At 40.6% G+C, this 26,506-nt stretch overlaps 1 protein-coding gene across 2 annotated transcripts; it reads left to right on the top strand.

Annotated features, from left to right (window-relative positions):
- Positions 1 to 6,883: 6,883 nt before the first annotated feature.
- On the top strand, positions 6,884 to 26,446 carry atp2a1 (ATPase sarcoplasmic/endoplasmic reticulum Ca2+ transporting 1). 2 transcript variants are annotated; one of them, XM_085157447.1, is made up of 26 exons: positions 6,884 to 7,041; positions 7,133 to 7,269; positions 8,256 to 8,273; positions 8,728 to 8,810; positions 11,748 to 11,852; positions 13,646 to 13,784; positions 14,372 to 14,452; positions 14,543 to 14,628; positions 17,315 to 17,470; positions 17,615 to 17,756; positions 18,927 to 19,093; positions 19,183 to 19,271; positions 19,354 to 19,456; positions 19,548 to 19,679; positions 20,160 to 20,285; positions 20,409 to 20,627; positions 20,736 to 20,847; positions 20,942 to 21,165; positions 21,264 to 21,484; positions 21,602 to 21,804; positions 21,959 to 22,044; positions 22,219 to 22,352; positions 24,357 to 24,474; positions 24,694 to 24,811; positions 25,290 to 25,336; positions 26,154 to 26,446. In XM_085157447.1, the coding sequence occupies exons 2-25, from the start codon at positions 7,152 to 7,154 to the stop codon at positions 25,292 to 25,294; spliced, it is 2,985 nt and encodes a 994-aa protein (XP_085013573.1). In that variant the 5' UTR covers positions 6,884 to 7,041; positions 7,133 to 7,151; the 3' UTR covers positions 25,295 to 25,336; positions 26,154 to 26,446. The 2 variants fall into 2 exon arrangements, with proteins under 2 accessions (XP_085013573.1, XP_085013572.1); XM_085157446.1 differs by lacking the exon at positions 25,290 to 25,336.
- Positions 26,447 to 26,506: the final 60 nt, after the last annotated feature.

Genomic DNA, 26,506 nt, shown 5'->3' with positions numbered 1-26,506 from the left:
GAAAGGTTACTTTTACAATGTATTCCACTACAGATTACAGAATACATGCCCCAAAATGTATTTTGTAACGTACGGTAATGTACGGAAGAGGATTAGGGCCATTGGGGAAAAAAAAGTGGGCACGTCTTTTTTTTTCTTCTTTTCCTAAATTCTGAGAAAAAAGTCAGAATTCTGAGATTATAGTCAGAATTCTGGCTTTAATCTCAGAATTCTGACTTTAATCTCAGTATTCTGACTTTTTTCTCAGATTTTTTTTTCCAGGGGCCCTAATCCTCTTCCGTACTCAATGAGAGTAACGTATTCTGAATACTTTGGATTACTTAATATATTATCATGCTTTTTACAACTACATGAATGTACTATTGCTGTGTGATTTATTACTATTACTGAAGGTCCGCGGCTCCAAACCATAGTAAAGGGAACTCTGGCTGATACCTCGGGTTCCGTGTCAGGCTCGTAGCCGAAAAATAGCTTTACTTTGTTGTCTGGGTCAAGTTTGAGACAGAGAGAGGCGTTGAAAGGCTTCTCCAACAGAACTTATTGTTTCGGAGGAAAACACAAACATGGTGTACAGTTGAATCTTAATATCTTACTTACAACTGGGCTTGTCAGGCACTCTTCTTGGCTGCAGTGGTTATTATTATATTTACATGCTTCCAGCTCCCGTTTCTGCTCGATGACAACTCGTACTTTTCCACTTTCCTTTTTCTCCCTCCTCGCGCTCACAGACACATAACGGGTATGGCAGTCCATTCTCCCTGCAGCACGGACTACACTGCCCATGAGGCTACATTCTTTAGGGCTATGCCTGTAGCATTCTGCCTATTAGCTTAGCACAACAACAACAACAAAAAGGCACTCTCTCACCCAGGAAACACACAGTCGCAGAGAGAGCGTTGCCCTGTTACCATGGCCACCCTAACGCTGCCGCCTGGAACAACAGACCATAGCTGTCAAACAAAACCCAAACAGTCCTGACCGGCCACAATATGAAACAGGAAAATACCGCCGTGTAATCCATTTATTTCAACAAAGTAACTGTATTCTAAATAACACCCTTTTAAACTGTAACGGAATGCAGTTACTCATATTTTGTATTTTAAATACGTAACGTAACATGTATTCCGTTACTCCCCAACACTGACTATCCGGTCGTTAAGTCTGACGTCACTAGCCGTGTCTGGGCCTAAACTCCGCTGCAGGTCCATATATCAAACGATCACTATGGCATTACTGAGAGTTTTAAAAACTGTCTAAAGTCTTTCATCTTTAATAAAATGATCAGTGTTCTGGTCTACCAGGTGTAACAATTGAGTTTAACATCCAGGCATCCATGAAAATGGAATTTCTGACATTTAACGGAGTTAGAAGTTAGCAGGAAGTTAGCTCGCTAGCTTCTATCTAAATACAATATAGCATGTCCTGACTGCAAGGTTTTGGAAACAAATTAAAACGTACAGCTCTGTTATCACTTCCAACATAAATGAAGACAGAAAACTAAACAGCAGTGACGTTTTTGGGTTACTGAAGTTTGGCTAGTTGGTATATAATGATGTGCTACGTGACCGCTAGCGACACAGCTATGTTAGCATAATATAAACAAGCTAACTTTTTTCCACTCGATAAAAGTTAACGTGAGTGTTCTCGGTGGTCAGGAACAAATGTAATCGCATGGCAGGATGCTGTAAAAGGACCAAACTTCAGCCAGGAGAACAACTCAGATAATCCATCCACAATACGAGGTTAGTCATTCATATACTGCTGCATGGGCTGGGCTGTAGTTACATCCTAAGGTTTTAAAAACTGAGCTTAAATAAATGATTAGCGGTAATAAAAGCTGAGGGAGGTCAACAGTGATCACTGACTGTTTTAGGAGCTTTTTGAGATTAAATAGAAGAAAATACAAAACATTAAACATGTTAACAACACAAAAGCCATATTAAACGCAGACTACTTTAGGCCCGGAAGTAGGATTCGTCACGTCATCACTTAACGACCAGATGGAGCACTGAGGGGTCGACAGTGAAGGACATTCTGTTTTAGAAGAATTGTGCCCCTCCTGTTTGTCCGTGATGCTGCAGGACTTAAATATCCTCAACCCCGTGAGTGCTTGCACCTTGAAAGCGTGAACTCAACCAAAGTAAATCTTATTGTTCAGCACTGGAAAGAAAACGCAGATTATTTATATTTAAAAAAAATAATAGGAAGAAAAGCTTGCATTTTACATTTACACCACTGAGTTGTGCTTGTGTAATCAAGTTGAGTCGTTATCCAAAAATAGCTCAACAAATTGCGTAATCTGTCTCTGCAGTAAAAGTGTTCTTTCTAATTAAAATCTCATCACAAACACAGCCGGGTAAAAAGATTTTACACGCATGAAACACGCCTAATCATTCTTTCCACGTAATGATCTTAAACGTGTCTTCTAGAAATCCCATTCTCATTGTTCAAGCACACACAAGTGTGTGCGTGTGTGCCTCTCCGCAGGCGGTGCAGCATTATCACTGCTGTGTTTTATTAGTATTAGAGCACAGTGTTTAGATCGAGGCGCAGTAATCTGATCCCTGGGGGAGATTGAGCTAAATGTCAGTGAGCCACCTTGAGCTTTGCACTGCTACAGCCGGGCCCACAACAGCATCGAGGGTTACAAGTGTAGCACACAAAGGAGGGTTTCCAACACAGACCGCAGCCTGCAGGGGAGATGGAAATAGACAGATGCAAGACTGCTTGTAAATGTAGGGTTAGAAAGAGAAAAAAGATGGTAAAGATTAGAGAGATGGGAGTTAAGAGGAAGTAGGGGAGTATTGCATAAGTATGACTTATAAGAGTGGGTGGCCACATCTGAGTTCACAATAATGACCTTTGTTATCTTAAGACTAAGAAGAAGTTATTATACAACAACAAGTATCTACATGTTTTTAGAACCTGTGAAACATTTTATAAGAGTGTTTAAAACAGCATTAATGTGTGAATCCTTCATTTCTGACCATATAAATTACTAGCAGGTAATTTCATTATAGTCCGCTGAATGTCTTCTGCTTCTTCTTCTGGCTGCTTCCTTTAAGGGTTCCTTCGCTGCCTCCAGCTCACCCTGTCCCTAGCATCCTCCTCAGGCACACCAACTCTCTGCCTGTCCTCCTTCACTACATCTCTGTGATCTTCCTCTTTTCCTCCTGCTTGGCAGCTCCATCTTCAGCATCTCTTATCCAACATGTCCACTCTCCCTCCTCTGCGCATGTCGAAACCATCTCATTTTGCTACTCAGATGAAAGTATGATCTGAAAACCTAAGCCTAAATGATATTTTTATTTAGTTCTTAGATTTTCATAATTATGAATGTTGGACTTTAAAATGGAAAAAAGATCATTCATCTTATTGTTGAAGTGTTTAGCTGTTCAACTTAACTGTACACTTTCATTTTCAGAAGCATCAGTCAGTTATTCTCCCCTAAAAACTTCAAAGAGCCCGAATAGATAAAATTTGGTCCAGTCAGTCAGCGAGATCTCGCAAAACAAACTCGGGATCTCGCAAAACTTTTGCGAGTTCTCGCAAAACTTTTAGCCACATTCTTCGGAGGCCGCCAGCTCGAAGCCGACCGGGAGGTCGAGGCACGATGTGCCTCCCGGCTGTAGTAGGTCTCGACCTCCCGTTAGCTTCGACTTGGTGGGTGTCAGATCTCCGAAAACGTCGCAGCACTTTTGCAAATATGTGATGTCTTGTAAACCAAGCACATATTTGACGTTTACAAAACTACATTCATGCCTTAAAATATCTTAAAAGTTTATTTTGTGACCCAGAAAGAGTAATATTACAACTAAGTAGCTGCCGGCATTGTTGGAATTCAACTTTTCCCGAGTTTGTTTTGCGAGATCTTGCAAAACTTTTGCGAGATCCCGAGTTAGTTTTGCGAGATCCCGAGTTTGTTTTGCGAGATCTCGCATAAGTTTCGCAAGATCTTGCAAAAAGTTCATCGTAATTTCTTTTTTCTCCCATGTCCCTTGCGGGGCTCCGTAAGAACCAGAGGACAAATGTTTCTTAGAAAACGGAGTGCTCTTTCTTACAGAGCTGCGAATACAGCCGGTGCAGGAGACCATAATGGACAAATGGGATTTATAGCACACTGAAACATAGCTTATACACTGATGTATCCCCACTGTGTTTGTTTGTGTTTGGTAGTTCTTTTTCTTTATGCAAACACAAGGCCGTAAATAGGGCCAAATAAAAATTCATATTTATCAAAGAAAGAGAAAAAAATGTTCCCTTTACAGGTGGTTGAGACCAAACATGGAGCATCTTTCAGTCTGACATTCATGAAGTGTTTATTACTCATGTGTAGGTGGTGTAATAATATGTAATAGTACAGTATCTAGGGAATTTTCTACCATATCAGGTGTCTTGAAACACAGAAGCAACCTTTTTGTTAAAAGCCTGGTCGTATCGGCCTAAAAAGAAACATGAAGCCCGTGGTGTGTTAACAGGTTATTTCTGCAGCCTTTTTTTGCCATTGCTGGTTTTAAAGACTTGTAAGTCAATTTGCAGCTGATAACAGATCCCAGCAGGGTTCCCGTCTGTTTACACTTGGCCGTGCATTATGTTTTCAGCATGGGCATGCACATGCATTTTCACACCTGTTGCTTTGTGATGTGATATATGTGACGAGAAGGTAACCGAGACCAGACCAGTTGGGACCGTGGATGTATTATAAGAACTGAGCACTGGACTCAAATATGGCACCTGCCCCCCCTAGAATGACCATTTCTGACCTCACACATAAACCAAAAACAAGCCCCTGTGTCGTGCTCTGTGGTTCGGAGTGCTGTAATATGACAGGAGGGAAGGTGGAGAATGGGGTGATACATAGTGAAACATTACAATAGATTTAAAAATATAAAATGGAGTCACCTGTAATAGACTGCCGTGCTGCCTAGGGTGTATCCCAGCTCTCACCCTATAACAGCTGGGATAGGCTCCAGCACCCACTGCAGCTCTGAATTGGAAAAGCACTTGGATGGATGGATGGATGGATGGATGGATGGAGGGAGGGAGGGATGGAGGGAGGGAGGGAGGGAGGGATGGATGGATGGATGGATGGATGATGGATGGATGGATGGATGGATGGATGCATGGATGCATGGATGCATGGATGGATGGATGGATGGAAATTCATCATAAAACTATAAAAGTCATTCCTCTGCTTTCTGAGTCAGTCCACAAGTACATTTGTTTTATTAAAAAAGTATTAATCTCCACTGCATTCAAGGAGTGTTTTCTTCAAATTGCTCCACTTGAGTTGTCATAACTGCTCAAGACAAGACAAGATAACCTTCATTATTACATATTATTACAACAGCGAAATGAAATAAACATATGATTAAATAATTAATTAAATGTATCATCAGTTAATTATAAATGGAAATAATACACAGTTAATAAAATATCAATTCATTTCATGTAAAACATTTTAATTCATTAAAATGTTACAAGTAACAGCAGTACTATGCAAATATATATATATATATATATATATATATATATATATATATATATATATATATATAATTTCATATATATATATGTATATATATATATATATATATATATATATATATATATATATATATACACACACACAGTGTGTTACCAACTAATAATACTTATTATCATAACAGGGCAGTTGTTCTTGTTCTTCTTTTGATACATGGATAACTTGATGGTAAAGAAGTCCAGTGGAATAAGCACTAAGATATTTTAGATGACCTTATCTTTAAAACTATACTATTACTTTGTGGAGTTTCCTTTGAGCCTCTGATAATAGTAAACTGTGTACTGTGTACCAAAGTGGCCATAACTCCTAAGTAAATGTCGTATTTTGTTAAAATCCTTGAATTAAAGTTGAAGGTTTTCACTTCAATCACACCTAGATTACCTTACAGAGGTAAAAGTAAAAGAAAAGGTGACACTTTCCATAAACACATGGGTTTAACTTTATTATCTAGCCCAGTTTAAAAAAAATGTTGGCTGTGTAAAATGACAATAAAAATATATTAATTACCAAACTGTAGAAACTTATATTTAATTGAAAATAGTGCAGAGCAGGCATATTGAAAAGCCACAATTGATTAAATAATTAATTAAATGTATCAACAGGTGCACCTCGGTATTAACACAGAACATGAACTCTGAAATATCCATCAGCAACCTAAGATTCTGATTCATCAAACCACTGGATATTTTACCACTTTGCATCAGTTTGCTTTAGGTGATCTCATGCTGGTAGAAGATGTACACGTGCCTGGATCACACTGTGGGCTTTATTTGAAGGGTGGGATGCATGACCATTCAATTTTAGTTTTCAGTCTCATCTCCTCCACTTAATAATTTCTCAACTGAGATGTTTAAGAAGATGAAATTTTTCAAAACAAATGAAACAAGTCAAGGGGCCTCCAAGCAGTCCAAATCTGAAAGTTGGGAACTGCTTAAAAATCAGGTACTCAAAATATGCTTTCCACTGCTGAAAAGTTGACATCTCTCAGTGTCTTTTACGTTTCTTTGTTCATTCACTGAGTGAACAAGTGTCCACCTGTGTCTACAGACATGTGGACATACACGTGCCCACCAGTGTCCATTCAGACAGTCTTTATGTTGCCTCTCCATGCTAACCATGCATGTTCTCTTATGCACATCTTATTTCCAGCATGCTGGGACCCCTCTGCAGTTGCTGCCCTCTACCCCCTCCACCTCCCCCCCCCTCCCCCCCTGCCTATTCTTTACCACAGGGGCCATCCCTGCCCACCTATTTGTGACGTTCTCATCCAATGAGAGGGGGGTGCATGGCGGACAAGCACCAATGGGGCAACTTTTTCATCGCTATAAAACTTTTGAGGACAGTTTGCAGGGTTGCACTTTCTGTCGGTCCAGGGCTCCTAGAGGAAAGCAACAGCCCAGAGAGAGAGAGAGAGAGAGAGGGGGCAAAGAGAGAGCAAGTGTGAACGCACAGGGGGTTGCCAGTTTTTAATCCTAATCCCACTCTTCAAGAAAGTGGTGGGTAGAATTCCACATCATTTGTTTTACGTTTCAGTGTTTGGCCAGCTGTAATTTCTCTCCATTTTTTTCTATCCCTTTTGTCTCGAAGCCTCTCCGTTTAAGTGAGGATGGAGAACGCACACACCAAAGAGTCGGAAGATGTTCTGGCCTACTTTGGCGTCACTGAAGACACCGGGCTGTCACCTGAGCAGGTTAAGAAGAGCCTGGAAAAGTATGGCTACAACGGTGAGGGAAACAAAAAGATGGATGGGTGGCTTGATGGATGGATGGATGGATGGATGGATGGATGGATGGAGCACTTAGATGAAGCCTTTGATACAGAGTGGAAATAAAGAGCAGTAGAAAATGATGGTGAATGACATGATGGGAAGGTCCAGGAGCACATGCATCAGATTTAGCTTGAATGAGAGGCGGCATACGTAAGGAGTACCTCGGAGGTTAACAAGATAAAATGGCAGGAGCAGAGACACTGAGGGAAATGGGAGGGGAAGGTGAAGGAGGACAAGTAGCGGCAGTGTCGGTTTCAAAGCTGTGTGTGACTTTGTGATGCTGGTCTAATTAAGGGAAACTATCCGACTGACACAAAGCAGGAGTTATGTTTGTGGAGCAGGTGCCTCAGGGTGTCAAGTTCCTGACAACTGCTACTGGTTTTAGTTTAGATTGGGGGTAATTTGTTTGTATTTTGAAACTGAGCGCACGAGAGTCCCTTTTTGACTCAAAGTCAAGATATTTACTTTTGTCTCAGCAGATGGAGTTCGCTGAGTTTTTACAGTCTCATTGAGCTTTATAAAGAAAGCATCAGAGGCCTGTTTTTCTTGCTTATCACAGCAGGGAAAGCATAGGCATGAATGTAACTGTACCCACGTTACTGCTTGGCTTAAGGGTTCAAATAACAGGAACTGGAAAATCATGAATATTCCTACCTCTGCTTCACAAAAAAAAAGTCCTACATTCAGTAAAATGAAGGGGAATCATGTTTTTTGAGAATGCATTTTGGAGTAAAGTGTTACTGTTTATTGGAGCAGGGCCTCAGTTTGGTGAAGAAAGTGTAAATTGTGCAATGTAATGTTTACTTTATACTGTGTATTTTGTACTTGATGGTTTTACGGTCAAATCGATTGACCTGGCTGAATGTTTCACTCTGCAAATATCAGAACGAATGTAGTAAGTGGTGTGCTTTACTAATGTTCTCTGTCTCTCATCACCAACAGAGCTGCCAGCAGAGGAAGGTGAGCCAACCCGAAACATTACACACCTGCATGCTTCCTTTAACATCCCTGTACAGCTGTTCCTCTCACTTCCTGTCATGACTGCTCCCTTGTGTGTGTGTTTATCACTTGTTACTGACTCCAGTATAGTAATGATGTATATACACCACACACTGCTCGAGAAACTAATGGATTGTATCCACATCTGTTGTGCAATGAACTCAAACTAAAGCAGCAACAGTCTTTGCTGCTGGTTTTGGAGCAGCCCAAAGTGGTGGGAGGATATTAAAACAAAGAGTCAGTCATCATTAATCAAATATGTGTTTTCACCTAAATCACAGTCACTGCCTTTTCCATTTAATCCGGTTTGTTTATCAGACTTACATGTATAATAACAGGAATTCTTAACACTGTATAAATACTGAATTTGATTTAATAGATGGGCTATGTCTATTTATTTGAATGTGTTTATCAGGCAAAAGTATCTGGGAGTTGGTGGTGGAGCAGTTCGAGGACCTGTTGGTCAGAATCCTTCTACTGGCAGCCTGCATCTCTTTTGTGAGTTTCATGATGCAACCCCCTGTGCGACCATCCATTTATCCAATGCAAAGCACCTACTTATGTAATATTCATGAAGCGTTCAATGCACAGAGCTTGCACAAGTTCAAAAATCATTCTTTATTATCTTGTAGTGAAAAGATGTATTTTTCTATTTGTGCAGAGGAGCCCCTTCCATCCCCATCTTACATTTACTAACACCAGATCCATTCAAAAGGAAATGGAAAAAGCAGAGGAAGACTAGCTAACACAACGAATTAATGAACAGGATATATTCTCAGCAGTGCTTGTAAAAGTTGTGTTTGTAATTTCAGTGATGGACACCACATGTAGTAGATTCTCTAATCTCTTCCTATACTTCAGACACCATGTGTTTAATTAGTTTTCTTTTCACTCTTTTGCATAATTTTCCGATTTGCCTCAAAATATGAAAACATGTTTGATGGGTTATTTAGCATTAAGCTGAGGTTGAGCAGTTAGAAAGTCTAGTTAGCATTTGTTGTCCTACAGCAGCAGTTGTCAGTGTTGAGTTACAATGCTCTGCAGTTCCCAGAAGTCCAACAGTAAAAGTCCAAGAGTGTCTGTTTGGTGCTCACACCTGAGAAGGCCTGAAACATTCTTGAACATTTGTGGGCATATTTCCTTTACACCGTGAGAAACAGAGTGTAGCAGTGTAGCAATCCTTAAGGTACATTTTCTCTCGTTTACCAGTGCTGAATACATCCCAGAGTTATATCAAGATGTTAACTTTTTTTTTTGCAGCTAGAGCTAACCATGCTCATGTGGATGACTCCACCTCTAATTTAAACTTAAGAATATGTGGCAACTGAAGTTGAACACCCCCGTTTTGTTGCATTTCAGGTCTTAATTTTATGTTACTGTTTATGAATCTTGTTCTTACATAATTGGGGGCTTGTCTGGGATCTGGGGCTGCATGTCTTTTGATTCTTTACCAAACACACACACACACTTCAGCTGACAAAACATAATTTGTATCATCACGTTATTAGATTACCTTTAGAGCCACTCTCACTGACACGAGGAATCCCTCTCCCCTCCTTGTTGCTCTCGCCAGTGCAGCTTTGTGAAGGCAACTAGGTTCTTCGCATTGTTTTAATCTTCGATTGCTCCCCTCAGGGCTCCCTCTACAGCTGTCACTATAGCCTTAGAAGGCCTGACATGCTGCGTGTGAAATAGCGAGAGAACAAGAGAAAGACGAAAAGAGAGTGGCAGTGCATGTGCATGGCAGGACCTTTATTTTAAGAAAGTCTCAAGCCAGGACGAGAAACTATATCCTTAGACAAAGGTCAGGGATGGAAGGAACGAGGGATTGCTTGCAGCAGCAGGAGAGAGTGAGAAACAGAGACAAGGGCGGGGGGCTGGGGATTGGGTTGCACAATGGCATTGTCTGTTACAATGACAAATGAGCGCAATAGATTCAGAGTCATATATGGTTTCTAAAAGAGAGAACACTAAATACTGCAAATACATGGTCATCCTATTCATACACACAAGAATGCTTGACCACTGCAAGGTGTTGACAGGCCCTGACCCTCAGTCTGGAGATCGATTGTGTCTTTGAAGAGAAGCACAGTGAAGACAGACTGCAGAGAGCAAGCAATCAAGCCTACTTTTAAAAAAAAAAGGGGGGGAGTGAGAAAACATGTGAGATGAAAAGCAGGTCAATGGAAAACAAGGAAGACTGTGATGCTGAGCTAAATTCTAAATGCTACAAAGAAAGGATGGGAGGGCTTTACTCTTTTCTCTCCGCTTGGGTCCGTGCTCCGGTGGCCTGCAACTAATCTGTGTCAGTGTCAACACGAGGCCTTTCCGAAACACAACAGCATCAGTAACGTGTAGCTCCCGCTCACAGGGGCGCACACGTGCGCGAATATAGGTTTAGAAAAGAGTCACATGTGGAGAACTTCACACATAGGATAGCGTACGGCGCAACAGTGACAAAGAATAATGTCATTTGATCCTACAGCGGTGCAGAAATAGCTCCGAGCCGTGACAAATATATGTTTATGTTTATGCTACTCAGCAGTAAAAGATAATACTCTCACCCTGAGCGACAGGTGCACAACAAACGTAAAGACACTTCTGTATCACGGGCTTAGCGATGGTAACAATGTATCATTTTAACTCGAGAGGAAAGCATCAGCGTGATGAACGGGCACCTCTGTAAAAGATAAAGAAAACTGTCTTAGAGTTTGTTAGTTTTTTACAGATATTGTGTATTTTTTATAACACATTATAATGTGGCCAATGACTCAGCATGTAATTCCCTTGTAATTAAATATTTTCTTAGAAATTGCAGTATAATTATATTGACCTACAAATGAGAGGTACACTAAAAATGGGGGTTAAAAAGTCAGGTTATTACAAATTATTATGGTGACAGTAACTTTAAGTCATGTATAAGTAATATTTAGTAGTACCTAAGATGTGGGGAGAAATTATACTGTTTTTTGGAATTAATTCCACTTCCCCATCTTACATTGTAAGTACACTGTATTTGTTGTGGCATGGGCCAATGAAGTAGGTTAATTTAATTTCCCATGTATTTTGCAAAAAAGGGAGATACTTCTTTCCGGTACACTCCTTTAAAATTTATGTTTGAACAGTGATTGAGAAAGAAATAAAATAGATTCATTTAACTAATTTATTAAGTACAAATGCTAAATATTTGTTGTAATTTAAGGGTCAATTATGAGAGTTTACTATTCTGCCATTGTGATCCCTGGATTTTGAGTGTAAGATCTGCTAGTCAACTGTTCCACATGGAAATTTTAGGGTTTTTTGTTTTTTTAGAAATAAAGTTTCATCATAATTAGAATTTTAAGGGTTTAATTTTGACAATTTCAATGTCTCATCGTCTAATTTTAAACAACAGCTCCTTCAACTTTGTACTCTGTCTGTGTGTGACTGTCTCAGGTGCTGGCTTGGTTTGAGGAAGGAGAAGAAACTGTGACTGCTTTTGTCGAGCCCTTTGTCATCCTCCTCATCCTCATCGCGAATGCTGTTGTTGGAGTGTGGCAGGTCAGTGAGCGCGCATAAATACACACACACACACACACACATATTCAGAAACAACTGCAATCCCAAGGCCACATACCTGCTCCTGAATACTGTCTTTTGCCCACATACACACACCTAAATAGACTCTTATACTTAGAAACAGTCACGCCCAATAAATCACGCACATCGGCGGCCTGCTCAGGCCTTGTGTCCTTTACAGAGAGCACACACGCTCCTTAGATCTCAAAGATCAAGCAAAGCCAGAAAGAGAGGCATGACGTAAACAGGAGGTGAAAAGGTGAAAGGTTAAGCCAACAGGGCGCGTGGAGAGAGGCCACGGACCGGGTCCCGTTCCTGCCTTGAAGGTTCAAACTGCTGCGTTACAATCCACACTTTGCAATCCTCAGTAAAAATACAGAGGGACGATCACGTTACCGCAGGCTTGTGTTTTGTGCGTGTGTGGTTGAGAGGTTCATATCAACCCTGTGGCAGTCATTTGGAAACTATGCACAAGGATTCACACATGGGGGATGAGGAGGAGAATGGAGAGAGGGAGGGCAGCTGGCATAAGTTGGGCTTTACACTTTGAGGCAGTCGGGGGCAACCTTGGAAGAAACCACAGACTGAAGCGGACATCAGGCTGTCTGACTTCTCTGTGCCGTCTGCTTTTACTGGGAAATAATTCATGACGAACAAGAAACAACTTCGAAAAGCTCACAGTCGTCTCTTGTTCATCATGTTGAATTTAGGGACTTCAACCTGCTGCAGCACAAGTCCTGCAAAATTATGGTTGCACAACCTCTCTTTAAATTAGATTATTTAAGCTGATGGACTTTAATAAAATACAAACATCAGGAAAACCTCATGATAATGGAAAATAATGCCTTCAACTATCAGTCAGTCACTGGTATCAGCAACCTTATCCCTCATTACTAATGCCAGTGCCTGATGATTATCTGCCACAGCAACTTTGGGTGCTCAAAAAAACTATGAAAAAAAGGCTAAAAAGGCTCATACCAAAAAGGTTTGGGATTTGAATTCACTGACGCCTGTGTGAGTTTCTTTTAATAACAGGCACAGGAAACAGGAAACAGGGCTGAAAATGTGGGACTACAACAAAGGCAACAAAGACAACTTTTGCTTTAGGAATGTACATAAAATCAAACACATACAAAAAATACAGGATATTTTTTTTAATTCATTCACTTACTTTTACCCAAATTTATTTTGCTTTTACAATAATTTTCAGTCCTGTCCTTGTACGTGACCATTTTCAGGGATGATTTTTTTTTTTATTTTGTTATGCACCTATCTCAAGAGCTGAACCAATTTTTAACTGTCACTTTGTTACTAGCAGCCCGTCACATCACACATCATACATTCCCGTTTCTTAAGTTTTATCTGTAAAAAATATGATAACGCAGTTTCAATGGCATAAAATAGTATTTTTGTACCAACAAGGTGATGTGGACACATGCACACCAAGCTCTTCTTTGACTAAATAACTCCACAATTTCCCATTCTGGACACATTATCTAACGCACACCCAAACACTTACCCTGTTTCATTCATGCATTGGGGCAACTTTTTGTTATCATATCAAAATATGTTATATTTAAATACATTTCTATTCAGGTCATTTAAAAAATGTACTGAGCATCTTTTTAAAATAATGATCTTTTGATTAAAGCCTTTTTATCTATCTAAAAACTGACCTTTAACATGTCACAGCGCTGACAACTATCATGCAAAGGACTCGAACATCAAGGAGCCGGAATGATTATGTGTTTGCTCTGTGTGCATGTTTGAAACAGGAGCGCAATGCAGAGAGCGCCATCGAGGCCCTGAAGGAGTACGAGCCTGAAATGGGGAAAGTTTATAGGGCAGACAGGAAGAGCGTGCAGAGAATCAAGGCCAGGGAGATCGTTCCTGGTGATGTAGTGGAGGTCTCTGGTAAGCTTTATCTGCTGCGTTTATTCAAAGCCCATCCAGCCACTGAAAATCCATAAATGTGATCAGAATTAAGATGAGATAACTCCCCAAAGATAAGCTTGTTCTGGTCAAATTCCAAAACCTTGTCTGGAAATGTGTCATTTAAATTCAAGTGTTTGAAATCTGAACTTCTCAACTTTGCAAGTGTGTGAATACAAGACTGTCCTTCAAAATCAACATGGCCCCTTATAAGGCAGTGACAGAGAAAAAGGAGTTAGGGGGTGAGTGAAGGAATAAGCTTGAGTATAAGCACTCACTCCTCTGTCTCTCCCCTCTGTTTGCTGTACACCTGTTCTTTTCATTTCATGATCTCCCCAAGGTCTCCCTCTCCCTCTGACTCTTACTGTGGTATCGGTTTTCAACAACAACACTATCCATCCAGAGTGCTAAAACCAGCCCCCCTTCCTCGCCACCTCCTCCAGCCAGCTGTAACACACTGCAGTCAGATTGTCTTTGCACTGTAATACTGCCAAACCGATAAATCACTAAAGAAACTAATGTTAATGAAGGGCCTGCTTTTGTGTATGTGTTTGTTACGTGAACACTAGTTGGTGACAAAGTGCCAGCTGATATCAGGATCATCTCCATCAAATCTACAACCCTGCGTGTGGACCAGTCCATTCTTACTGGTATGTGTTTTGTCACAGACAAAGAATAAATAAATTAATTAATTAATTTTTCTAATTTCTGTCGCCTTCCCTGACCGCTCATCTCTGCAGGTGAGTCTGTCAGCGTGATCAAGCACACAGATCCAGTCCCAGACCCCCGAGCCGTCAACCAGGACAAGAAGAACATGTTGTTCTCTGTGAGTCTTTTTCCTGCTTTCTCCTCTCCTTGACCTTTATATTTCAATCGGACATCTCAAAACCCACCTGCTGACTGATTTAACTTCCAATTTGACCTCATTATTCCATGAAAATAACCATTACAGCAGACATTTTGCATGTCATTGTTGGGAAAACCATGATGAGAAATTTTGGACGTCATTTTGGATGTCAGCACGGGTGGCACTTCATTATCACCGTCATGCTGACTTCGTGATCTGTGCTGCTTAAAAGTATTAAGCAATTAACTCTTACTTCATGAGCCAGTTTTGACATTTCAGAATAGAAAAAGAACCTACGTAATTAAATTAATGGCTGATTCGGTTAATTCAACACCTGCAGGGGTCTTGATACTGTGTCTGCATCAAAAACTGTCCCATAGTTAAGGTAATTTCCAATCACTGTCTATTGCTCTATCATAAATGGAAGATAAACATTTTCTTTAGATTTTCTTTTTGTAAAGATGTTCTTTTATTACATCACTGCAGTAGCATTAGATCCTTTATTCACTAACATGGTTCATGTCTATAACAGACAGAAACAGACAGAAACTGATACACTGCTATACTTTAGCTAACACACTTTACCAGAGACTATATTTAACAATCGTTCAAATACAGCCATTGTAGAAAATACCAAGCTAATATCAGTCTGGTAGCATGCTGGCATCTAGACTATATATAAAAAATGGACAGAGTCACTTGAGTCCACTCTAGAAACTGAGCAACTCCTGGCCGCTAAGGAAAATGTGTAGGTTGAGGCCAGTTGCCTTGAAATTGATTGTCAACCCTTTAAAGCCTGAACCCTGAAATAATTGTCAGAAAATTCAAATTTCCAGCACAATTGAGTCTTTATTTATAATTTATTTATTTAAAGACAATTGAGCCTTTTTTTATTTAACCTTGTGGCATTTTTTTTAAATGCAATATTAATTTGTATATATTAATTTTAACCTCCTAAGACCCAAACATAGCATATTGGGGCCTGACGAATGTAAAAACAAAGAATTATCCGATTTTTTTTTTTACCTTATTTTTGTTTTTAAGAAAAATAAGAGCTACATATGAGGACATCATGTCAAATTGTGATAGAACAGTAGCAGTATAATGTCCTCGTAAGTGGATATCAGGCCCATATAGAGCAAAATTGAGTATTTTAGTCTAAATAACCCAAAATGTGATGTCCACATATGTGGATGCCAGGACCTAGGAGGTTAATTTGCGTCATATTTGCTACATCAAAACATATTTTTTGCAATTTGTTACTTTGAAAGGTATTGTGCAATGTATTTTGATTTTTTGAGGGGGAAAAAGTATAGAAAACTCACAAAAACCAGTTGGTGAAAACTGGTCAGAGAATACTCCATACAAAACTTCCTTGCTACTTCCTTCCCTTCTTGGCCACTAGCAGATTTCTACAGAGGCTCATAGTTTGCACTGACTATACTCTGAGCGGCAGTGAAACTGAAAAGTGTAACACAAATTAGAAGTGGAGACCATTTGCTTTCAGTGTAAAAATTGCGCCTTTTCAAAAAACGTTGGCTGCAGCACTGAGGTACAACATTTACTTTGAATGCAGATAGTCTGATTTGCATTGCAGTTTCTCAAGTTTCACTACCGCTCAGCTAGTTAGCAAGTGTTTGCAGACAAGTTGGTGTCTTCCATGCAAACTACAAGTAATCACTGCAATCTGCTCGCAACCATAACCCTAGCAATCACTGGGGAAATACATATTTTTCCTTCATAGCCAGTGGTTGTATCAAAAAATTATATGTATAACATCAATCAAAAAACATGTGCATGTTTGTTATTTGCTGTCATGAAGCCTCTATAGATATCTATCTACTGATATTTGATGTACTCTTATCTATAAGAGACTGTAGAACCAATAAATACATATTGCTACAGTGTACTGCTAGCTTGTTTAGCAACATGGATATGGTAATCATTCTCAGAATTATTTGGATGCTAGTTTTACAAACTGGAAATAAAACCCACAAAAATAAGTAAGTAATAAGTCAAAGTAAATTTAGTTACCAGAAAAGCTGGACACTCTGCTGAATATCTGGTAAACTAAATGCAGAATAACAAAGGGTTAGATTTGAGTGGGAAACCTAGAACACAGTCTGCTTTGTTGTCTGCTTTATTATGAATGGGACTGTACTTTTCTTTGCTACATTATACTGAACAAGCAACCCGCAGATTGAGACCATTAACTCATCAAGAAAATGTTAACAAAGGTCACCAATCAAGTGAGCAGCAGCGCTGTTTTCTCATAGTAGTCCCCCTAGGTTTAAGGCATTTCTGCATTAGCATTAGCATGCCGTTGGCTAGCAATTATATGGTATTGTTTATATATTCACCAACTGATTGTGTTAAGATACGTACCCTTTGTAATTAACACTACACAAAATTCATATTAGGTTGTTTAAAAAAATCATTTGCGCTTTTGAAGTTATTAATAAACCAAATTATAATAAAGAATACATATTTGACCTCATGATGAGGATGAGTAGTGTCAAAACAAAATCTTACCACACTCATTATGTTTAACCCTTCAGTCATCGCTTCTGAGTTTACTGGCTGCCTCATAGTTGTGTATTTCAGGTCCAGATTTTCCATCCATCTTTCCAGTAGTCATGTCACTCTCTTTCGAATCTCTGTTCAGGGCACCAACATTGCTGCCGGTAAAGCCACTGGCATTGCTGTTGCGACTGGTGTCTCTACCGAGATCGGCAAGATTCGCGACCAGATGGCTGCCACCGAGCAGGAGAAGACCCCTCTGCAGCAGAAACTGGACGAGTTTGGAGAGCAGCTCTCAAAGGTGGGTGAGACGGGCAGCGTTTCAGAGATTGTTTTGTCTGCAATAGTTAATTGGTCATGTCTTAAACATTTTAATATTGCTGGCTTGAGACTGAAAATTACAACTAATGTCATCCACGTGCCCCTATTGCTGCTTGTCCTGCAGGTCATCTCCCTGATTTGTGTGGCCGTGTGGATAATCAACATCGGTCATTTCAATGACCCCGTCCATGGAGGCTCCTGGATCCGCGGCGCTATCTATTATTTCAAGATTGCTGTGGCTTTGGCTGTGGCTGCTATTCCTGAAGGTAAGCCCCCGGGATTAACTTCTATTTGATTGCTCAACCACATGAAACATTCACGTCATGTAGCTCATCTGTGATGCTGCTTCCAGTCTGTTCAAAAGTGTTTTTGTTAAGTAACCTTTTTTGCATATGAAAAGGAATAAATAAGACACCTTCATTCATGTTCTTCTTATTAAGACGTCGTAGCGTATGTATGTATCAGTATGTATTAGTTTTCAGAGCAAGGTTGCTCATTTCAGTTCAGTTTTTATTGTATGAAAATGTTAGATGGAAATTTCCGAATTACCAACCCTTTAAAGTCCAGAGCGTTGTTCAGTCTTAATGGTTGTAAATAGGACCCTGAATCAGACACTAACAACCTTCCAAATAAAGCTGCCTTGGCTATTGCCGGTTCTTGCCACTCCCTATCCAGCCGACAGTGCAGAAGGCTTTGGAGACTCTCCATGAGCCTCTTAAGCTGAGTTTTCAAAGTTAAGGACCAGATTAGAACTGACAGAAACAGGTGTATGCCTCAGAAAGCAGCTGATGACCAGTACATCTCTGATTTGCACACTAGTTTTAAGCCCTTTTATTAAATTGAAAATAAAAATGTGAGATTAAAGCTTGTGTAGACAAAACCTCCTTGAATTCAGCTCTTAGTAAAACATTTGAACTTTCATATACCATCTTCTTTGTGAGGCAAGAACATTCTCATTTTGATGATGGGGACATTTTCCCCATCAGTCAGCTGTAAATTGTGCCAAAGTTAACTGGAGAGCACAACCTGATGATGCCAAAAGAACAACATAATATGCACACATAGATGCTGCGATAATGTCACTAAACTGGACAATATCCAGACCTTGACCACGCCATTGTTTTTGCCAAGAATGTGAATGCAGATCACCCTCCATGTGCCGGAGTGCTGGATGACTCATACCAGCCCTTCCCTTAGGAACAGCATTGGAGAGCACAGTATTCTGGATGCGGTCCAGCTGATGTATTAAGGGCTGTGCAGGGACCCCCACTGTTGTCACCCTGCCAAGTGGCAACTCCAGCTGTTTTTTAATCCAACATTTGTCCTCATCTCTGAAGTTCAATCAAGTTTTGTCCAGTATTCAACTCATTCTTGTTTTAAAGCAGCTCAATTTGTTCAGGGCTTCTCTGATTAAGTTCTCCCACTGCCCATCACAGGCCTGCCTGCTGTCATCACCACTTGCCTCGCGCTGGGAACACGTCGTATGGCCAAGAAGAACGCCATCGTCAGAAGCCTGCCTTCTGTGGAGACCCTGGGCTGCACCTCGGTCATCTGCTCCGATAAGACCGGCACCCTCACCACCAACCAGATGTGTGTGACCAAGGTGGGTACACACAAATAAGCCTGCGCACGTTTTCATTCAAATAAAAGGAGATCTGATAAAATGTCGTTTTTTGCCATGTTTCCACGCAGATGTTCGTCATCGATAAAGTTGAAGGCGACAGCGTTTCCCTCTGTCAGTTTGACATTTCGGGCTCAAAGTACACCCCTGAGGGAGAAGTGTAAGAGACAGAATCAGCACACGGCTGCCATAAACGGCCTAAAAACCAAACAAAACTAACGAGTTGTGTCTCTTTTGACCAGAACAAAGAATGGTGCGTTTGTGAAGTGCGGACAGTATGACGGATTGGTTGAGCTGGCAACTATTTGCGCACTGTGCAATGATTCTTCTCTGGACTACAACGAGGTCTGTGGAGGAGGAGTTTATGCTTCCGCTGAACAGCCTTCTTAAAATGCACTTAGCAATTTTTAATGAACTCCTTGTCTCGTTGATGCAGTCCAAGGGCATTTATGAGAAGGTGGGTGAGGCCACTGAGACGGCCCTGTGCTGTTTGGTGGAGAAGATGAATGTGTTCAACACTGAAGTGCGCAGCCTGTCCAAGGTGGAGAGGGCAAACGCTTGCTGTTCCGTAAGTCTGTCAAATATCTGAAACAGTATGTAGCAAGTTACTCTTTATACAGTCAGCCTACTAACCTACACGGCATTCGCTTTAAAAGTAAAAAATCTTTCAAAGTGAGTCAATATTGAAATTAAATATATTGGTTTGCCATGTTGCAGCATGAAATATGAACACATAAATGAGCTAACAAGTTTCCCATATCAACTTAAAGTATGATGATGTCTGAGCCTTAGCAGGATAATAAAAATTGACACAGATAATGACACTAAGCGCTGTGTCGTTTTTCATCTGACTTTGAGTTTAAATCATTTTAGGATTGGGACCAGTTAACTTTTTATTATATTCTGATACATAAAAGCTCCCAGATAGCCAAAAAAAGAAGAAGCAACAACTGTATGGCAGGTGCAATATTTAAAATGTTTATGTGTAATATGCAGGGCCTGGTTTGAGGTTTCTCCAGTTCACCTTCCTCCCTTCACTTTCTGACAGGTTATCAAGCATCTGATGAGAAAGGAGTTCACCCTGGAGTTCTCCAGAGACAGAAAGTCCATGTCAGTCTACTGCTGTCCTGCTAAGTCGGCCAAAGCACCTGTGGGAAACAAGATGTTTGTCAAAGTGAGCGTGGAACATCAGCCAAAGATGAAAATAATACTTGAAAAAGTTGTTCTGAAAAAGCTCCAAAAGTGACAATTTGACGTTTAAGATTCACAAACGAATGATTGCATTTCCTGTCTTCAGGGTGCTCCAGAGGGAGTTATTGACCGCTGCACTTATGTTCGTGTGGGTACTAACCGTGTACCACTGACTGGCCCGGTGAAAGACCACATCATGTCAGTCATCAAGGAATGGGGCACCGGGCGCGACACCCTCCGCTGTTTGGCCCTGGCCACATGTGACACACCTCTGAGGAAGGAGGAGATGAACTTGGAGGACTCAACAAAGTTTGCAGACTACGAGGTTGGAGAGTGAAAACAAAAACATTAAGTCACTGTAGTCCCTAATGGAAGACTTGAGCATTTAATTTCTTGCTCAGCTGTAGCTCAAACCTTTCTTTCTTATTCCCAGACGGACCTGACCTTTGTTGGCTGCGTTGGTATGCTTGACCCTCCTCGGAAAGAAGTCATGAGCTCCATTGAGTTGTGCAAGGCCGCCGGTATCCGTGTCATCATGATCACTGGTCAGTATACATATCAGATGCAGATCAGCAGTCTAATTTTAAAAGAAATGGAGCAAAGATTGACCTTTTCTGTCCCCCAACCCGACCACTCCAGGTGACAACAAAGGTACGGCTGTGGCCATCTGCCGCCGCATTGGCATCTTCACTGAGGATGAGGATGTCACAGGCAAGGCCTTCACCGGCCGTGAGTTTGATGACCTCGCTCCATATGACCAGAAGAAGGCCGTTCGAAAGGCTTGCTGCTACGCCAGAGTTGAACCAGCCCACAAGTCTAAGATTGTCGAGTTCCTACAAGGCTTTGATGAGATTACAGCCATGGTGAGGAGAAAAGAAATGAACCTTTGATGAGTTTATTGTGCTTGATGTGACAAGTTTAACATGCTGTTCCTCCCATTTCACCTCGACCCATCACCCAGACTGGTGATGGAGTGAACGATGCCCCCGCCTTGAAGAAGGCGGAGATTGGCATCGCCATGGGCTCTGGCACTGCCGTTGCCAAGTCTGCCTCTGAGATGGTCCTGGCTGACGACAACTTCTCTTCCATTGTGTCTGCTGTTGAGGAGGGCAGAGCCATTTACAACAACATGAAGCAGTTCATCCGCTACCTCATTTCCTCGAATGTGGGCGAGGTCGTCTGGTGAGCGCATTACGCTTCACTTAACTGACACTTAAGTTCAACGTGAGTTCTTGTCCTGCATAAGAAAAAACTTAAAACTAGGAGAAAGATTGAATTCTGTTTTTTTCACCTCTTCAGTATCTTCCTGACTGCTGCACTCGGTCTTCCTGAGGCTCTGATTCCCGTCCAGCTTCTTTGGGTCAACCTCGTGACTGATGGTCTGCCTGCCACCGCACTGGGCTTCAACCCGCCTGACCTGGACATCATGGGCAAACCCCCCCGCTCCCCCAAAGAGCCCCTCATCTCTGGCTGGCTCTTCTTTAGATATCTGGCCATTGGAGGTATATACTGATACTGCAGACACAACCAGCAGCTTCCTTCAGTAGAGTTTTTCAAAGATTTATCGCAACATGGCATAACACACCAATCATCTTCAAGACTTCAAATGTAGACTCATAGTTTTCATGGGCATATGTTTTGTAATACTTCTTCCAGGCTATGTTGGAGCTGCAACAGTGGCAGCAGCTGCCTGGTGGTTCTTGTACAGTGATGATGGTCCAATGGTCACCTTCCACCAGCTGGTTAGTATCAAATCATCTTGTTTGAGAACTTTTCTTCTAAAATACTCCTGAGACTCCTTGTGTAAAATTACAGCTGATCTTTTCAAACATAAAGAACCATCTTAGCCTCTTTCAAAAGCGTTGCCAAAATAAATTTAAAAAAAAAGGCAATTTATGTTTGTTTCTCTCCATCAGTCTCACTTCATGCAGTGCAGTGAGGAAAATGAGGACTTTGATGGTGTCCACTGTGAGGTATTTGAGTCTGCTCCACCAATGACCATGGCTCTGTCTGTACTGGTCACCATTGAGATGTGCAACGCTCTGAACAGGTCTGACTACACTGTGAACCCGAAAGGCATTGTGGGTGCATCCACCTGAAAACTATGATGTAGTCAAATGTGCCACCAGTTCATTAAATGTTTGGACATTGGCACCAGTTTTTGTAGTTTTGCCTTTGTAACCATAACAGTGGATTCCAAACCAAATAGTTTGGAAGTTATTGAAGTGAAGATGTTCAGTTTCAATTCAAGCACAGAAATGTGGCATTAACTATTCATTCATCCAACAAGCAAAAGATTCCCAGTTCAATCCCAGGAGAAGATACAAATCCCTCAGAGGGTATCCGACGTAAAAACCTGCCTGATCAAATAAGCAGAGTTATCTGCTGTGGCAACCCCCTTGGAAATAAAGGCGCTTAAAAGTTTCTTCTTCTTCTTGAATTATATATAATCTCCTATTTACAGATGCTCAAAATTAAACTGACAAACTACCATCATTTTAAATGTCAGGATTATTTGTTTGGGCTTAAACCCACTGTGGTGGTGCACAGATTATGTGCAAATTGATCCAAATTATAAAAACAGTGTGGCTATCCGAATAAGTTACGATAATTTATGGTAGCTGAGTAGTAGCGAGTTTCATTATCTACAAATAAAGAAAATTTATTATGAACCTTTTCCGGAGTGACCAGCCTACTAAAATTACTACAAGAGTGCACTAATGACCCAGAACAACATCTAAAGAACTGCGGGAAAGGGAGTCCTGCAGTATTTATTTAGGTTATCTTTGTATATTAAAATTTGTTTGATGATCTGAAACATGTAACTGTAACAAATATAAAAAAAAGACAGTGAGGTCAAATTAAATCTTCAGTCAACCTTTTTCCATTTTTATTGTATATAAAAATATTTCCATCAGCTACTCTTTTTTTATATATATAATTCAAGTATTTATTAGATTTTGAATTTTATAACAGCAAATACAAAGATGCAGCAACCAAAAGCAAGAAGCAAACAAACAAAAAAACAAAAAACAAAACAAAAACAGTGAGTGTTTAACATCTGTTGTATTAAGCTCAAATGTCCAAGTCAGGTAGACATGTAGGTGCAAAAATTGTCCCACTGTTCCACCGCAGCTTCCGTCACATGATGTAACTTTCCCAACATCTTTTCGCACGCAACATTCCCAATCATTCTTTCTTTCCACATTTTAAGCGTTGGAGTATGGGAGTCCTTCCAGTGTTCCAAAATGACACAGGCACATGTTATCAATGCAGTACTTAACACTCTAAACTGGTGTTTATTTAATTGCGGCACCTCTACTTTGTCTCCTAGTAGACATAATTTAGGTGATCTGGGTAGGTTACAAAGTGTCCACCCCTGCAAATAATTCAGTACAGTGTTCCAAACTGGAAAAACCAGCGGGCATTCCCAGAGGGCATGTATCAGAGTACCTTTGGCTTGTTGGCATTTCCAACACAAGTCATCTCTACCAATCCCCATTCTATACAGCCTTGAAGGAGTATAATAGTATCTGTTAAGAATTTTGTATTGAATAAATTTCCCCCTGGCTTCCCTAATGTATAATCCATTGTTCGACAATATAGAATCCCATGTACCTTCATCCATTGTACGCCCTAGATCCCTTTCCCATGCTTTTTTCAGGCTCTTATTTATCCATCAGCTACTCTTAAAGGATTGAGCACTGACTAAACTGTCACAAACAGAGGTAAAATTCAAATGAGGTCCACTTTAAAAAAGAAAAATAGAAGCTGACGGGTTCATTTTGGAAAAGGTCCAATTTCGCTGCAGGCAACTGCAAGTGACAAATAAAGGCTTCTATTCATTTTGACCTTTTCCAAACATGAAAGCTGTGTCGTAGCTCCCGTAGTTATAATAAGGAGACAATGAAGCACTTTGCAAACACATTACTATGCAGTCACCTCCACACATACACTTTTTCACGCCCTTTTACATTTTCAGTGTGCATTAACGTACCCCATCCGCTCTGCCTTCCTCCTCTCCTCCCCCACATCCCTGCTCCCTCTACACCAGCTTGTCTGAGAACCAGTCTCTGGTGCGCATGCCCCCCTGGAGCAACGGCTGGTTGGTGGCTGCCATGAGCCTCTCCATGTCCCTTCACTTCATGATCATCTACATCGACCCCCTGCCCGTGAGTCTGGCCTCATGCAACACAGCGCACATCTCCATTTATATCTCCACACACACATTTCCTCTCTCCCAGTTTCATTGCTTAAATGCTAGTTGCACATATAACTGAGAGAAACTACAACACTGAAGAAGAAACACGTGTATTTCAGATTTGACAGATAAATAAGCTCCAGCTTAGTGGCGTTCAGTAGTTTTAACATGCCACTGCTCTGATTCACAGATGATCTTCAAGCTCACTCACTTGAACGTGGAGCAGTGGATGGTCGTGCTGAAGCTTTCCATCCCAGTCATTCTTCTCGATGAGCTTCTTAAATTTGTGGCTCGCACATATCTGGACGGTAAGACCTGCTTGAGAAACGCTGTTCCATTTTTCTGCCTCCTTTACACGCAGGGTAACAAATATTTGGAAATATTCATGATTCATGATCCAGGAAATGTGCAGTATTAGTCTCACGGGACAGCTGTTTGTAATTTAAAAATGATCATGTTGCACATTAATTACTGCAGATCAGATTAAATCTATGAATGAAACATAAACATGATGCTGCAACACACTGTAGCCAGAAACTGGGAATAGCTACATTCTCCTGAATTTTCCCTTTTTAATGAACAAAAGTGAAATTAGGAGTGATGGTTGCAAAATAATTTTCCTCCCAATTAAATGTATTTTAACATTTAACCTGTTACCTCTTTTTTTTTAATCCATGGCGATGTCTCCCACCCTTTTCCCTCTAATCTCTATTTCCTCTGATGACTTTTACCTAATCTTCCTCTCCTTGGATGCCCTTCTTCACTGTTCCTTTTCTGACAATCCAGCCTAAAACTCTTCCCCCCTCCTCCTCCATACCCTGTAACAAAACAAGGTACTCCCCTCTAAATCCAGCTAAAGTTTTAAGCACACTGCATCTTGCAAGACCTAAAAGACTTTCTGGACTAATGCCTGTGGACCCAGAGTGAAGCTGCATTTGCCATGAAATCAAATTTTAATGCATGATTTGTGTTTACAGCTGGAAGCTGTCGCTGCAAGCTAAACGTATTGCTTTAAGTAGCTTTTAGATTAACACAAAAAAATAGTAAAATCCAGGTTAGCACATGTGGCATGCTCTGACCGTGCATTCTCCTGCAATCAGAGTTTTTTGCATTTATGCTAAAAAGGAAAGCATAATGCGAACATTAAAGCATTATACTGAATACTTCTCAGATCAGTCCTCGTTGTTGTGATTTTTAAAAAGAAAAGTTAAAGAGCAACTTGGATATTTGAGGAATAAAGCAGTGCACTGTGAGAAAATTAAGTGCACACATGTGCAGCATCAGAGATCACAGGCAGACGGTTTGCGTGAGAAACAGCAATTCTGGCTCAATCCTATTTCATCTACACTCAAACTTAAACATAACTACGACAGCAATTTTCTTGCCCTTAAGCAGAAAAGACCCCGCTACAAGCTTTCCTTTAAAACCAGTAAACAGTCTCCATTAATCCACAGAACATATGAGCAGGAGTTAACTGCTGGATTTGTTTACTCCAGGAAACAAAGCAAATTGCCTTATTTCTCACAATGTCCAACCTTTGACCTCGAGCTAGCTTCAACCATTGGCCTTTTTTTTTTAAACTTTAAATACACCCATTTATCCCCGATGGCTTTACATTATACCAAACAAGCCTTTGTTTGGTCCCACCAGGCAAAGTCTAGAGGTGAAGAGAAGCGGAGAGTGGCTGAAGCAGAGAGGCACCGAGACACAGAGGATGGAGAGAAAGGCTGAGCGCTCCAACTGAATGAGAGCGTGCAACATGTCACTTGATCAAAAACCCCAAGTGGCATGAATACAAACATATAAGCCATCTGATGATACACCGAAAAAAAGCTGAAAACTATTTTTGTCTGTGTATGTACTGAAAATAATATATAGTGAAAGAATTATTAAAATATTGTGTTGATTTTATTCTTAAAGAATAAAGATGTGTATTAAAGTAACCGTCAGTTTTCTGAATACCATCTTTTTTTAAATATTACTTACTCTTTGTAGACAAGCAA

This window comes from Neolamprologus multifasciatus, chromosome 4, assembly GCF_963576455.1.
Source record: "Neolamprologus multifasciatus chromosome 4, fNeoMul1.2, whole genome shotgun sequence".
NCBI lineage: Eukaryota > Metazoa > Chordata > Actinopteri > Cichliformes > Cichlidae > Neolamprologus > Neolamprologus multifasciatus.
Note: the sequence above shows the minus strand (reverse complement) of the source record. Positions and strands in the feature narration are given on the sequence as shown.